General features: G+C 41.4%; 1 protein-coding gene across 1 annotated transcript; it reads right to left on the bottom strand.

Annotated features, from left to right (window-relative positions):
* Nucleotides 1-2683: 2683 nt before the first annotated feature.
* LOC129518269 (cyclic AMP-responsive element-binding protein 1-like) lies at nucleotides 2684-3581 on the bottom strand (the record flags this gene model as incomplete). The annotated part of the gene is made up of 1 exon (XM_055338356.1): nucleotides 2684-3581. A coding segment is annotated over one exon (711 nt), but the record flags the coding sequence as incomplete, so codon positions are not given.
* Between the last annotated feature and the right edge of the window lie 13279 nt (nucleotides 3582-16860).

The following is a 16860-nucleotide window of genomic DNA, read 5'->3' as shown; positions in this document are numbered from 1 at the left end:
ACCCTGAACTTTATGGTCAACTAATATACGATAAAGGAGGAAAGACGATCCACTGGAAGAAAGACACTCTCTTCAATAAATGGTGCTGGGAAAATTGGACATCCACATGCAGAAGAATGAAACTGGACCACTCTCTTGCACCATACACAAAGATAAACTCAAAATAGATGAAAGATCTAAATGTGAGACAAGATTCCATCAAAATCCCAGAGGAGAACTCAGGCAACACCCTTTTTGAACTTGGCCACAGTAACTGGAGAAGGACAAACAGTGTATGTTCTCATTCATTTGGGGAATATGAATAATAGTGAAAGGGAATATAAGGGAAGGGAGAAGAAAGGTGTGAGAAATATCAGAAAGGGAGACAGAACATAAAGACTTCTAACTCTGGGAAATGAACTAGGGGTGGTGGAGGGGGAGGAGGGCGGGAGGTGGGGGTGAATGGGTGACGGGCACTGAGGGGTACACTTGACGGGATGAGCACTGGGTGTTATTCTGTATGTTGGTAAATTGAACACCAATAAAAAAAAATAAAAATAAAAATTAAAAAAAAGGAAACAAAGGCTTTGAATGACACACTGGAGCAGATGGACTTCACAGATATATCAACAGCATTCCATCCTAAAGCAACAGAATATATATTCTTCTCAAGCACACATATAACATTCTCCAGAATAGATCACATACTGGGTCACAAATATGGTCTCAACTGGTACAAAATAATGGGATTATTCCTGGCATATTTTCAGAACACAATATTGAAACTGGAACTCAATAACAAGAGGAAATTGGGAAGAAACTCAATCACTTGGATGTTAAAGAGCATCCTACTAAAGAATAAATGGGTCAACCAGAAAATTAAATATTTTTAAAAATTGTGGAAACAAATGAAAATGAAAACACAATTCATCAAAACCTTTGGGAGGCAGTAAAGACAGTCCTAAGAGGGAAGTGTGTAGCAATACAAGAATTTCTCAAGATATTATAAAAGTCTCAAATATACAAGCTGACCTTAGACCTAAAGGAGCTGGAGAAAGAAGAATAGTGGGTCCCACAGAGGGGAGGGAGCCAAGGTCACAGACAAGACTGAAAGACAGAGAAGCACACAGGGGAATGCACAAGGAGAATGTTTCCTCAAAGCTATTGGCCTGGAGAAGCACAATGCACTTTGGGCTCTAACCCAGCTAGGATGGCTGAGCTTTAAAACTCCAAACTTTAGGGACCTAGTGTGGTGGCGACCCATGCTGGTCTTCTGGGGGAGTGTCTCATTGTACTGGAACTAATGCAGGTTTAACCCAAGAGGGCAGTGACACGAGAGTCCAGGAGCATAGGGTTTGGATTAAAGCACAGTAAAGAGCCATTGTCCAGGTTAGCCATTCTCAGCTTATAGTGAGTGGTGGGGAAGTCCGCTCCTTTGTCTTCAGAGATGCAATGCTACCTCTCTCAGATGCGCTCTAAGAAGGGGGAACCATCTCTCCTACATCCCAGGAGATTCTCAGATGGCTTCATCTGCCCTGTGAGCTACTTGTCTGCCTGTTCTACAGGAGCACAGTAGTATCCTCAGGGCTCTATCACAGCCAAACTGCAGAACACCAGTCTTTAAGCCCCACTAGTTGCAAAATTTCATGAAAATGAGCCCCTCTTGTTTTCCTGGTTAATTTCTTTGGGTGTTTTCCTTGTGTGCTCCCCTGTTCTCTCTCTCTCTCTCTCTCTCTCTCTCTCTCTCTCTCTCCCTCTCCCTTTCTCCCCCTTGCCCCAAGACCATGGCTCCCTCTCTTCTGCAGCAGTACCCATGATCCCTTTCTCCCACAAACCACATCTCCACAATTCCTACCTTCCACAATGTGGTCTCTTTTCTCCTTCTAGATGTGCAGTTCTGTAAATCCTCAGATCATTTTCGTGGGTATTCAGTATGACTTGGTATTTCTCTAGCTGTGTTTGAAGGACCAGGCAAGCCTAGGGTGCTCCTTAGCTCCTCCTTTGAAATCAATTCAGTGGAGGAAAGATAGCTTTAAAAAAAAAAAAAGGAGTGCTGGGCAGTCCCGGTGGCGCAGCGGTTTGGCAGCGCCTGCGGCCCAGGGCGTGATCCTGGAGACCTGGGATCGAGTCCCACGTCGGGCTCCCTGCATGGAGCCTGCTTCTCCCTCGGCCTGTGTCTCTGCCTCTCTCTCTCTCTCTCTCTCTGTCTGTCTCTCTCTGTGTTGCTCATGAATAAATAAAATCTTTTAAAAAATTTTAAAAAGGAGTGCTGGAAAGTTGGAATCCATAGGCAAAGAAATTAATTTCAGTGTCTCAAGAATTTTATAAAAATTAACTCAAAATAACTCATAGATTTAAATACAAAGCATAAACCTGTAAAACTTTTATAAAAAATGATGTGGGCATCTGAGTGACTCAGTTGGTTAAGTGGCTGAGTCTTGATTTCAGCTCCAGTCATGATCTCAAGGTCCTGGGGTAGAGCTCTGCATCAGGTTCAGCACTCAACTCAGAGTCTACTTCAGATTCTTTCTCTCCCTCTTCCTCAGCCCCTCCTCCCACTTGTGTTTGTTCTACCAAATAAATAAATCTTTTTTAAAAATACAGGAGAGAAAAAATAAAAATAAATAAAAATACAGATATATATATATATATATATATATAGATATATATATATTAGAAAATAAAATGTTTATTTTATCTTTCTGGTTGTGGCCAAGCCAGTCCTTTTCCACCGTAACAGGTGAAATTTAAATCCCAAATTAATCTGATTTGTGGCAGTAAAGGTCCTTAAGTGCTTTTAGCTCCTCAATGAGTGTCTTATTTTGGTTTTCAAGCACTGCCACTCTGTTTTCTAAACATTTCACATATTCTTTCTTCTTTCTACGACACTCTCATGCTGCTTCCCTGTTTTTCATTAGGCGAACCTCTCTCTTTCGTGCTGCTTCTTCAGCAGGCTGTGTAAGAAGTGCTGGGGACGATGCCATAACAACTCCAGGGGCAATGGTGCTAGTGGGTGCTATGCGAATCTGGTACGTCTGTACATCTCCGGAGGCAGCTTGAACAACGACTTGGTTGCTGGGCACTAAGATCTGCTGTCCATCAGTGGTCTGTGCATAATGTAGAATGGTAGTACCCGGCTGAGTGGCAGCTGCATTGGTCATGGTTAATGTTTGCAGGCCCTGTACCCCATCGGTACCATTGTTAGCCAGTTGTATTGCTCCTCCCTGGGTAATGGCAATGTACTGCCCGCTGCTAGTTTGGTAAATCGGGGTTGGCACCGTGACAGTGGTAATGGCAGGTGCCAATGTCTCCTTTTCAGACTTCTCTTCTTCGATCCTTGGCACTCTGGGTGCATCTGAAGATAAGTCATTCAAAATTTTTCTGTAGGAAGGCCTCCTTGAAAGAATTTCTCTTCGTTTTTGGGAATCAGTTACACTATCCACTGACTCCTGTGAATCTTCACTTTCTGCAATAGTTGAAATCTGAACTGTCTGGACTTGTGGAGACTGAATAACTGATGGCTGGGCTGCCTGAATAACGCCATGGACTTGAACTGTCTGCCCATTGGGCAGCTGTACTAAAGTTACGGTGGGGGATCCCTGGGTGGCGCAGCAGTTTGGCGCCTGCCTTTGGCCCAGGGCGCGATCCTGGAGACCCGGGATCGAATCCCACATCAGGCTCCCAGTGCATGGAGCCTGCTTCTCCCTCTGCCTGTGTCTCTGCCTCTCTCTCTCTCTCTCTCTCTCTCTCTCTCTCTCTCTGACTATCATAAATAAATAAAAATAAATAAATAAAATTTAAAGTTACGGTGGGAGCAGATGATGTTGCATGAGCTGCTGGCCTAGATACCTGGGCTAATGTGGCAATCTGTGGCTGGGCTTGAACTGTCATTTGCTGGTTTTCAGCTTCTGTTACAGCTGCATCTCCACTCTGCTGGTGGCCGAGATCATGAATAGCTCAGGGCAGTGGGCAGAGTGGCCGGCGCAGGCGCTTTGGGGGGCTCTGGCCAGGAAGCCTCAGCCCCTTACCCTAGGGTTGGCCAGGAGCTCAGCCAGGGGGCCGGGGTTCCTGGCTCTGCTGCCCCTTTCCTCAGCACTAGCCTGGCTTCCCAGGCTATTCTTGGAGGAGAGTGAGCTTCCTGCCTCCTTCCTCTAAGACAGTCTGGAACAACCTGGGGCGGGGTGGGGTGACCCCCATGCCCAGTCCCTGGCAGAGACTGAGACTAAAGCATCACTTAATAAAGACCCCTCGAAGCCCCCCCCCCAAAAAATATATATATATGGAGAGAGAGAGAGAGAGGCAAGATGGCAGAAGAGTGAGGGTCCTCGTTTCATCTGGTCCCCTAAATTTAGCTGGATAACTATCAAACCACCCTGAACACCTATGAAATCAACCTGAGATGTAAAGAAATAATTACTGGAACCATAAAAATAGAAAAGTGACCACTTTTTGCAAGGTAGGAGTGCAAAGAAAAGAAACAGAGGAGATATATCAGAAGATAAATGGTGAGGGGAGGGAGTCTTTGTAAGCTGGCTGCAGGAAAATGATATAGCTCTGGGGATGACAATTCAAACCTTTAGAAATCTAATCCTATGAGAGGCTTCCCTGCTTGAAAGGTGCTCAGTTGTGAAATGGGGCAGACTCACAGGTGGAACAGTAGGGTGTCAATATTCCTGGAGGCATAGAAAGAACAGAGGTGCCTGAGCCGGGAGAGTTCCTAAGCAATAAATGGAGTGAGGAAATGGGTTTAGGTTGGCAAGCCTGGGAGAAGTCTCAGCATGTTGTGCCATAACCCCCAAACCATGGCCAGATAGGATGACAGCTCTCTGTGTTGGGTCCCTGCAAAAGACTGGAATGCAGTAACCCTCTGTCTTCCTCTGGGAGGTGTGGAGCAGGTCTTAACTCCACTGGGTGAAGGCTCTCTGTGCTAGGACCCTGCAGTGGACAGAAACAAGTGAACATTTTGCTCTCCCTAGGAAGGGCAGAGTGGGCATGGCCATAAATGGGCAAAGGTTCTCCCTGACAAAAATCTACAAATTTCAGAAATCAGTGTCCCTCTGCCTGTCCCAGGGGAGAATCTGAGTGGATGGGCACCATTGGAGTCTGTACAGTTTGGCAAACACCTCTATCACTCAGCTTCAGGGCTGAATATCAGGGCATGGCCGTTTTTTCCCTTTCATCCCAAAAAGAGGGGTGGAAAGTCTTCAGGGAACAATAGTCCCACAGAGCAAACACCTTACTCTGAGCATGGCCCCCTGGCAAGGGACGGTGCAACCCCAGTCCAGGCACAGACACCTGAGAAACAGCTTGGCAGTCCCCTTGCCCAGAAGACCAGCTGGAAGAACAGGTGAATAGCAAGTGTACTGAAGATAAAGGACTGGAAAACTCAAGAACTAGGGGAAAATAGTATATAAAACCTGAGGTTTCTTTTTCTTATGATTCGTTTATGTTTCAGGTTAAAATTTTACATTTTTTTCTTTTTCCCCATTTCAACTAGTTTCTTATTTTATCAACTCTTTTTGTGAGACTTTTATTTTTTGACTTTCATATTTCACAGTAACATGTTACCGATATTTCCTTCCTTTCACCATATTCAATTTTATTTTGGTGCATATATGTTTTGTGAGGTTTTTTTTTATAATTTTGGAATTTAGTATCTTCTAACACAGATCAAAATATACTCAGGACCAAGTGGATCATCCTCTTTTGCCCACTCTCTAAGATTATATTCTGTCTGTCCCATTCCCTTTATGTGCCCTTTTCTGTTTCTCTTTTTTTTTTTTTTTTGTATTTGGTTTTCTTTTTCTTGTCTTTTTTCTTTATTTTTTGGTTCTTGACCTTTCTCTTCTTTTGTTCCTGATTTTATTAATTGGAGTATTTTATCTTTTCTTTTTAATAAGCCTGGGTAGGAGTTTATCTATCTTATTAATTCTTTCAAAGAACCAGATCCAGGATGCCTAGATGGCTCAGTGGTTGAGCATCTGCCTTCGGCTCAGGGTGTGATCTATTCTGGAGAATGTTCCATGTGCAGTTGAAGTGAATGTGTATCCTGTTGCATTAGGATGGAATGTTTTGTGTGTGTGTGTGTGTGTGTGTGTGTATATATATATATATATATATATATATATATATGATGTCCATCTAGTCCAGTGTGTCCTTCAAACCCTTGTTTCTTTGTTGATCTTCTGTTTAGATGATATGTCCCATTCTTAGAGTGGAGTGTTGACATCTTCTACTATTAATGTATTATTATATATGTGTTTCTTTAGTTTAATTATTAATTCGTTGACATAATTGGCTGCCTCCACAGTAGGAGCATAAGTATTTATAATGGTTAGATCTTCTCGTTGTATAGAAACTTCACATATGGTATAGTGTCACTCTTCATTGCATACTCTAGTCTTTAGCTTAAAACCCAATTATTCAGAGATAAGGATTTCTGCCCCAGCTCTCTTTTGAGGTCCATTTACCTGATAAATGGTTCCCCACCCCTTCACTTTCAGTCTGAAGGTGTCTTTAGGTCTAAAAGGAGTGTCTTCTAAACAAAATTGAATGGGTCTTGCTTTTTTTAATCCAGTCTGATACCCTGTGTGTTTTGACTGGGGCATTTCACCTATTCACGTTCATAGTAAGTAGTGAAAAATATGAATTTTGTGCCATTGTATTACCTGTACAGTCCCTGTTTCTGCAGATTGTCTCTGTTTCTTTGGGCTCCTTCTTCGCTTACAGGTTCCCCCTTAATATTTATTGCATGGCTGGCTTCATAGTCACATATTACTTCAGTTTCTATCCTGAATGCTCTTTATTTCTCCTTCCATTCTGAATGACAGCTTTGCTGGATATACTATTTTTGGCTGCATGTTTTTCTCATTTAGTTCACTGAATACATCATGACAACTCTTTCTGGCCTGCCAGGTCTTTGTGGATAGGTATACTGTTAATCTAATATTTTTCCCATTGTATGTTAGGAATCTCTTGTCTTGAGCTCTTTTCAGGATTTCTCTTTATCTCTGAATTTTGCAAACTTCACTATTATATGTGGGGGTGTTCATCTATTTTTTTTAATTTTTGGAGTGGACGTCTCTATCTCTTTGATGTGAATACCAATTTCCTTCCTCAGGTTAGGGAAGTTCTGAGCTATGATTTACTCAAATATACCTTCTGGTCCTCTATCTCTCCACACCTTCAGGAATTCCAATAACAGATGTTATGTTTTTTTCAAACTATCATTTACTCTCTGAGACTCTCTCCTAGGCTCTTAGTTGTTTTTCTCACTTTTCCTCAACTTCCTTTACATCAACTTGTCTTCTATGTCTCTTATTCTCTCTTCTATTTCATTTGCCCTAGCTGTGAGAGCATCCAGTTTAGACTGCATCTCTGTTTGAATGTTTTCAATTTCAGCCTGATTTTATCTCATTTCTGCAATAAGAGCTTCTCTAGAGTCCTTTATGCTTTTTCAAGCCCAACTAGTAACTTTCTAATTGCTATCCAAAACTCCATCTCTGACATTTTACCTAAATCCACATCCATTAGATTTATGGCAGAGTATTACCTCTGGTTCTTTCTTTTGTAGTGAATTCCTCCTTCTAGTGATTCTGCCCAGTGAAGAATGCCTGTACATGTGAACAGAGTCAAAAATATCATCCACAACCCAAGCAAAATACACACTAGACAATTCCAAGAGATCAAGAACCAGGTCCTCTCGCAAAATAGTGGAAGACTAAGGGTCCTCAACTCATCTGGTCCCACAAACTTACCTAGATAGCTTTCAAAATATCCTGAAAACCTACAAATTCAACCTGAGATGTAACAAGAGAACAGCTGGAGTGCTAGAGAGGGAAAAGGTTTTGCTTCTACCAAGGTAAGAAATCAGAAAAAAATAATAAAGAAGAACTAAAGTGGGGGAGGGAAAACACGACAAGCTGGGCGTAAGTGAAGCTGCAAAAGCCTCCAGTGCATGAAAGCCCAGCCCTGGCCAAATGGGAACTTTAAAAATCCCCACCTGAGTTTTCCCTGACTGAAAAGTGACTAGCAGGTAAATAGGGCAGAATGTCAGGAGGGGCAGTGAAGCCTCAGGATTCCTCGAGATACAATAAGAGTAGGGACGTGAGGGAGAAAGCTCACTGCAAATCACACTCTGATCTCGGTAAAGGGCTGGAGTGCCACAACCCTCTGGGGCATTTGGGAGAAGCCAGCTGGTTATGAGGGCTGGCTCTGAGCTACATTTACCCTAGAGCCCAGCAACAGTCAGAGGATATTGTCCTCCATTTCCTTTAGGAGAGACAGGCCCAGAAAGCCAAGGGTCCAGTGGCACAAGGCCCTCAGAGGGCACTGAAGTAGAAAAAGCCAGTTATCCTATGTTCCCCCAGAACAGGCAGAAGGAGGGAAGGTACAGAAAAGCAAGAACTCTCTTGTCACTGGGTGCCCTGCAAGCTGTGCAGATCAGTGCACCTATGCCTGCCTCCAGGAGCATCAAGACTAGTGTGGACTGGGAGACTACGGTTCAGTATTCCCCAGGAGCTCTTGGCTCCGGAGCTGGAGATCTGGCTGCCATCATTCTTTTTCTCTTATTTTCACTTTTTACCTGGGAGAGGTGGGGTCTCTTGGGAACAAAGGCCTCACAGAATAAACAGCTTGGCACCTGGGAGGGCGCATGGCATCTCTGCCCAGGCATTGATACCTGAGAATCAGTGCTCAGACCTCTTCCTCCAGAACTGCTGGAAGAACAAGGGAAAAACAAGTTTATTGACCAAGCAGCCCTGGAAAGCTCCAGGACTGATGGAAAATAGTATAAAGAGCTAGAGCTTTATTTTCTTCTTTCATTACAACTCATTTTTATATCAGGTTAAAATTTCCTTCCCATTCTGCTCCCCTCTTTTATCTTGTTTATATCTTTGTGGTCAATGTTGGGTCTTTATTTTTTATTTAAAATATTTTCTTTATTCACTCATGAGAGACACAGGGAGAAAGCAGAGACACAGGCAGAGGGAGAAGCAGACTCCCTGCAGGGAGCCCAATGTGGGACTCGATCCCCGAAACCCTGAGGATCATGTCCTGAGCCAAAGGCAGACACCCAACTACTGATCCACCCAGGTGTCCCGATGTTGGGTCTTTATATAAGTTTTGCTGGTTTGTATAAATTTGAATTGAGCATCTTCTACCATAAACAACAAAACACACTCAGAACCAAGAGGATCACCCTCTAGGTCCCCTTGGGGAGACTGTATTCTCACTCCACCACCACTGCCTCATCACCATCACCCTTTTTTTATCCTTTGTTTTTTGTATTTAGTTTTTTATTTTTACTAGTTTGTTATAAAATTTGTTTTTCGCGCTAGTGGTCCTTTTGTTTTATTTTGTTCTGTTCTTTTTCTTTTGTTTCCTAGTCTCTGACCTTTTCAGAATTGTCTAGGGTGTATCTTACTTAGGTTGTGGTTGATGTTTTTGACCCTGCTGGCTCATACAGCCACTCTGCACTGGACGAAATTACTAGAAGGAAGAATTCACCACAGGAAAACTGTGTGGAGGTTCCTCAAAGAGTTAAAAATAGAGCTACCCCACGACCCTGCAGTTGTACTACTGGGGATTTACCCCAAAGATACAGATGCAGTGAAAAACCAAGACACCTGCACCCCAATGCTTATAGCAGCAATATCCAAGGTGGCCAAACTGTGGAAGGAGCCTCGGTGCCCATTGAAAGATGAATGGATAAAGAAGATGTGATATGATGAAATATTACTCAGCCATTAGAAATGACAAATACCCACCCACCATTTGCTTTGACATGGATGGAGTTGGAGGCTATTATGCTGAGTGACGTGAGTCAATTGGACAAGCACAATCTTATATGGTTTCACTCATATGGGGAATATAAAAGAATAGTGAAAGAGATTATAGGGGAAAGGAGAGAAAATGAGTGGGAAAAATCAGAAAGGGTGACAGAACATGAGAGACTCCTAACTCTGGGAAACAAACAAGGGGTAGTGGAAGGGGAGGTGGGTGGGCAGATGGGGTGACTGGGTGACAGGCACTGACAGGGGCACTTGGGATGAGCGCTGGGTGGTATACTACATGTTGGTAAATCGAACTCCAATAAAAAAAAGACAAAAAACCCTTACAAAAGAACAGACTGGAAGCAATACTCTCTGCAACAGACTTGCTGAACCTGGATTTAAATACCATGTCAGAGATACAATTCAGAAGTACAATTATAAATTTACTGGTGGCTCTGGAAAAAAGCATTAAGGACTTTAGAAATTCTCTTACAGCAGAATTGAGATCTAATCAGGCCAAAATTAAAAATACTTTAACTGAGGTGCAGTCTAAACTGGATGCTCTAACTGCTAGGGTTATGGAGATGGAAGAGTGTGTAAGTGATACAGAAGAAAAGTTGTTGGAAACTGAGGAAAAAAGAGAAAAATGAACACACAAGAAAAGCCTTAGGGAAATAAGTGATAGCTTGAGAAGGAAGACTATTTATCTTATTGGGATTCCAGAAAAGACTGGGGGGGGGGACCACAAAGTATATTTGAACAAATCATAGCTGAGAACTTCCCAAAGTGGGGAAGGAAATAAGGATTCAGATAAAAGAGATAGAGACCTCCCAAAATCAATAAAAAACCATCCAATAGGACAGCCTGGGTGGCTCAGCGGTTTAGGGCCGCCTTCAGCCCAGGACATGGGACCTGGGATTGAGTCCTACATCAGGCTTCCTGCAGGAAGTCTGTTTCTCAATCTGTCTGTGTCTTTGCCTCTCTCTGTGTGTCTATCATAAATAAATAAAAACTTTTTTAAAAAATCATTCAATACCTCGACACTTAATTGAAAAATTAAATTTGAAACTTGCAAATTTCAAAGAAAAAAAAGAGAATTCTTAAAGCAGCTCAAGATAAGAGATTCTTAACTTATATGGGTGGTAAACATGAAATTAACAACAGACCTCTCCACAAACACCGGGGAGGGCAGAAGGGCTGGCATGATATATACAGGGTACTAAAAGAGAAAAGCATACAGCCAAGAATACTTTATCCAGCAAGGCTGACATCCTGAATAGAAGGAAAAAGAATTTACAGGAGAGACAGAAACTGAAAGAATATGTAACCACCAAACCAGCTCTGCAAGAAATATTAAGGGGGATGCTGTAAAAGAAAGAGGAAACACAAAAAAACAATGCACAAAAACAGGGACTGTATATGTAATACGAAGACACTAAATTCATATCTTTCAACAGTTATTCTGAATATGAATGGGCTAAATGATCCAATCAGAAGACACAGGGTATCGGACAGGATAAAAAGCCAAGAACCATCTATTTGCTGTCTACAAGAGTCTCATTTTAGACCTAAGGACACCTACAGCCTGAAAATGAAAGGTTGGAGAACCATTTACCATTCAAATGGTCCTCAAAGGAAAGCAGGGGTAGCCGTCCTCTTATCAGAAAAATTAAAGTTTATCTCAAAGACTGTAGTAAGAGATGAAGAGGGACACTATATCATGCTAAAAGAATCTATCCAACAAGAGAACCTAACAATCATAAATATTTATGCCCCTAATGTGGAAGTTGCCAAGTATATCAATCAGTTAATAACCAAAGTTAAGACATACTTAGATAATAATACACTAATACTGGGAGACTTCAACATGGTGCTTTCTTTTTTTTTAAGATTTTATTTATTTATTCATGATAGTCACACAGAGAGAGACAGAGAGGCAGAGACACAGGCAGAGGGAGAAGCAGGCTCCATGCAGAGACCCCGACGTGGGATTCGACCCCGGGTCTCCAGGATCGCACCCCGGGCCAAAGGCAGGCACCAAACCACTGCGCCACCCAGGGATCCCAACATGGGGCTTTCTATAAATGATAGATCACCTAAGCAAAACCTCTCCAAAGAAACAAGAGCTTTAAATGATATACTGGACTAGATGGATTTCACAGACATTTACAGAACTTTACATCCAAATGCAACTGACTGCATATACTCCTCAAGTGCACATGGAACTTTCTCCAGAATAGACCACATACTGGATCACAAATCAGGTCTTAACTGATACCAAAATATTGGGATTTTCCCCTGCATATTTTCAGACCATAATGCTTTGAAACTGGAACTCGGGATCCCTGGGTGGCGCAGCGGTTTGGCGCCTGCCTTTGGCCCAGGGCGCGATCCTGGAGACCCGGGATCGAATCCCACGTCAGGCTGCCAGTGCATGGAGCCTGCTTCTCCCTCTGCCTGTGTCTCTGCCTCTCTCTCTCTCTCTGTGTGTGACTATCATAAATAAATAAAAAATTAAAAAAAAAAGAAACTGGAACTCAATCACAAGAAGAAACTTGGAAGAAATTCAAACACTTGGAGGTTAAAGACCATCCTGCTAAAAGATGAAAGGGTAAACCAGCAAATTAGAGAAGAATTAAAAATATTCATGGAAACTAATGAGAATGAAGATACAACCATTTGAAATCTTTGGGACACAGCAAAAGCAGTCCTGGGAGGGAAATACATAGCAATACAAGCATCCCTCAAAATACTGGAAAGAACTCAAATACAAAAGCTAACCTTGCAACTAAAGGAACTGGAGAAAGAAAAGCAAGTAAAACCTAAGTCCAGCAGAAGCAGAGAGTTAATAAAGATTTGAGCAGAACTCAATGAAATAGAGACCAGAAGAACTATGGAACAGATAAACAAAACCAGGAGTTGGTTCTTTGAAAGAACTAATAAGATAGATAAACCATCAGACAGCCTTATTAAAAACAAAAGAGAAAAGACTCAAATAAAATCATGAATGAAAAAGGAGAGATCACAACCAATAATACCAAGGAAATACAAAAGATTTTAAAAACATATTATGAGCAGCTAAACACCAATAAATTAGGAAATTTAGAGGAAATGGATGTATTTCTGGAAACCCACAAACTACCCAAACTGGAACAGGAAGAAATAGAAAACTTGAAAAGGATGATAACAAGGGACGAAATGGAAGCAGTCATCCAAAACCGCCCGAGACACAAAAGTTCAGGGCCACATGGTTTCCCAGGGGAATTCTATCAAACATTTAAAGAAGAAACCATACCTATTCTACTAAAGCTGTTCTGAAACATAGAAAGGGATGGAATACTTCCAAGCTCGTTCTATAAGGCCAACATCACCTTAATTCCAAAACCAGACAAAGATCCCACCAAAAAAGAAAATTATAGACCAATACTCCTGATGAACACGGATGCAAAAATTCTCAACAAGATACTAGTCAATAGGATTCAACAGTACATTAAGGATATTATTCACGATGCCCAAGTGGGATTAATCTCGGGATGCAAGGCTGGTTCAACACTGGTAAAGCAATCAATGTGATAGATCATATCAAAAAGAGAAAAAACAAGAGCCCTATGATCCTCTCAAAAGATGCAAAGAAAGGATTTCACAAAATACAGCATCCATTCCTGATCAAAACTCTTCAGGGTGTAGGGATAGAAGGAACATTCCTCAGCATCTTAAAAGCCATCTATGAAAAGCCCAAGTAAATATTCTCAGTGGAGAAACACTGGGAACATTTCCCCTAAGGACAGGTATATGACAGGGATGTCCACTCTGACCACTGCTATTCAACATAGTATTAGAAGTCCTAGCCTCAGCAATCAGGCAAAAAAAGAAATAAAAAGCATTCAAATTGGCAAAGATGTCAAACTCTACCTCTTCACAGATGACATTAAACTGTATGTAGAAAACCCAAAGGACTCCACCCCAAGATTTCTAGAACTCATAAGGCAATTTGGCAGTATCGCAAGATACAAAATCAATACCCAGAAATCAGCGGCATTTTATACACTAACAATGAAACTGAAGAAAGAGAAATTAAGGAGTCAATCCCATTTACAATTACACCCAAAAGCATAAGATACCTAGGAATAAGCGTAACCAAAGAGGTAAGGGATCTATACTATAAAAACTACAGAACACTTCTGAAAAAAATTGAGGAAGACACAAGAGATGGAAAAACATTCCATGCTCATGGATTGAAAGAATTAATATTGTGAAAATATCAATGTCACCCAGGGCAATTTGCACATTTAATACAATCCCTATCAAAATACCATGGACTTTCTTCAGATAGTTGGAACAAATCATCTTAAAATTTGTGTGGAATCAGAAAAGACCCTGAATAGAGAGGGGAATCTTAAAAAAGAAAACCATATCTGGGGGCATCACAATGCCAGATTTCAGACTGTACTACAAAGCTGTGGTCATCAAGGCAGTGTGGTCCTGGCACAAAATCAGACACATAGATCAATGGAACAGAATAGTGAATCCAGAAGTGGACCCTCAGCTTTATGGTCAACTAATATTCAACACAGCAGGAAAGACTATCCACTGGAAAAAGATAGTCTCTCCAATAAATGGTTCTGGGAAAATTGATGATCCACATGCAGACGAATGAAAGCAGACCATTCTCTTACATCATACACAAAGATAAACTCAAAATGGATGAAAGATCTAAATGTGAGACAAAATTCCATCAAAATCCTAGAGGAGAACACAGGCAACACCCTTTTTGAACTTGGCCACAGCAACTTCTTGCAAGATACATGTATGAAGGCAAGGGAAACAGAAGCAAAAGTGGACTATGGGGATTTTATCAAGATAAAAAGCTATGGCACAGCAAAAGAAACAGTGAACAAAACTAGAAGAAAACCTACAAAATGGGAGAAGATATTTGCAAATGACCTATCAGATAAAGGGCTAGTATCCAAGATCTATAAAGAACTTCTTAAACTCAACAGCCAAGAAACAAACAATCCAATCATGAAATGGGCAAAAGACATGAACAGACATTTCACAAAGGAAGACATAGATCTGGATAACAAATACATGAGAAAATGCCACAAAGGAAGACATAGATCTGGATAACAAACACATGAGAAAATGCTCTGCATCACTTGCCACCAGGTAAATAGAAATCAAACCCACAATGAGATACCACCTCTCACTAGTGAGAATGGTAAAAATTAACAAGACAGGAAACAACAAATATTTGAGAGGATGTGGAGAAAGGGGAACCCTCTTGCACTGTGGGTGGGAATGGGAACTGGTACAATCACTCTGGAAAACGGTGTCGCAGTTCCTCAAAGAGTTAAAAGTAGAACTGTCCTATGACCCAGCAATTGCACTGCTGGGGTTTTACCCCAAAGATACAGATGCAGGGAGACGCCAGGACACCTTCACCCCGATGTTTATAGCAGCAATGTCCACAATAGCCAAACTGTGGAAGGAGCCTCGGTGTCCATCAAAAGATGAATGGATAAAGAAGATGTGGTATATGTATACAATGAAATATTACTCAGCCATTAGAAACGACAAATACCCACCATTTGATTCAACATGGATGGAACTGGGGGGTATTATGCTGAGTGAAGTAAGTCCATCAGAGAAGGAAAAACATTGTATGGTCTCATTCATTTGGGGAATATAAAAACTAAAAAGTAGTGAAAGGGAATAAAGGGGAAAGGAGAGGAAATGAGTGGGAAGTATCAGAGTGGTGACAGAAGATGAGAGACAGCTAACTCTGGCAAATGTACAAGGGGTAGTGGAAAGGGAAGTGGGCGGGGGGGGGTTGGGATGCGTTGATGATGGGCACTGAAAGGGGCACTTGAGGGGATGAGCACTGGGTGATATGCTATATGTTGGCAAATTGAACTCCAATAAAAAATAATTTCAAAAAAAAGAACGTACAATGAATGACTATATGCCAACAAATTGGGCAATCTGGGGAAATGGATGCACTCCTGGAAACTTATTAACTACCGAAGAAACTGGAAGAAAAAGAAAACCTAAACACACCTGTAACCAGCAAAGAAACGGAAGCAGCCATCAAAAATCTGCCAAAAAAAAAAAAAATACCCACCAAGAATTCCAGGCCAGATCTCTTCCAAGGGGTAGTCTACCAAATATTTAAAGAAGAAATATAGCCAATTCTCCTGAAGCTGTTTCAAAAGGTAGAAATGAAAAAAATGAAAAACCTTCCAAACTCATTCTATGAGGCCAGCATTACCTTGATCTTAAAACCAGAAAAAGACTCAATTAAAAAGGAGAACCACAGACCAATATCCCTGATGAACATGGATGTCAAAATACTCACCAAGATAGAAGCCAACAGGATCCAACAGTATATTAAAGGGATTCTTAAACACGACCAAGTGGGACTTATCCCGGGATTGCAAGGGTGGTTCAACATTCACAAATCATACACTGTGATACATCACACTAATAAAAGAAAAGAACAATAAGATTCAATCGCAGAAAAAGAATTTGACAAAATGCAGTATCCTTTCTTGATTAAAACTCTCCACAGTGTAGGGATAAGGTGAACATATCTCAATATCAAAAGCCATCAGGAAAAGCAAACTGTGAATATCATTCTCAATGGGGGAAAACAGAGCTTTCCCCTAGGTCAGGAATATGACAGGGATGCCCCCTCTCACCACTGTTGTTCAACATAGTACTAGAAGTCCAAGCCTTAGCAATCACACAACAAAAAGACATAAAAGGTATTCAAATTGGCAAAGAAGAAGAGAGGCATCTCACTTTTCGCAGATGACACGATATAGGACACAAAGTCTCCACCCCCGAATCGCCAGAACTCATACAGGAATTTAGCAACGTGACAGGAAACAAAATCAATGCATAGAAATCAGTTGCATTTCTATTCACTAACAATGAGACTGAAGAAAGATAGATTAATTACTTGATCTTATTTTAAATTGCACCAAAAACCATAAGATACCTAGAGATATCAAACCTAACCAAAGAGATAAAGGATGTGTACTCTAAAAAAGTATAGAACACTTATGAAAGAAATCAAGGAAGACAAAGAGATAGAAGAACAGTCTAT

The sequence above is a fragment of the Nyctereutes procyonoides genome, unplaced genomic scaffold, assembly GCF_905146905.1.
Source record: "Nyctereutes procyonoides isolate TBG_1078 unplaced genomic scaffold, NYPRO_anot_genome, whole genome shotgun sequence".
In the NCBI taxonomy this organism is placed as follows: domain Eukaryota; kingdom Metazoa; phylum Chordata; class Mammalia; order Carnivora; family Canidae; genus Nyctereutes; species Nyctereutes procyonoides.
Note: the sequence above shows the minus strand (reverse complement) of the source record. Positions and strands in the feature narration are given on the sequence as shown.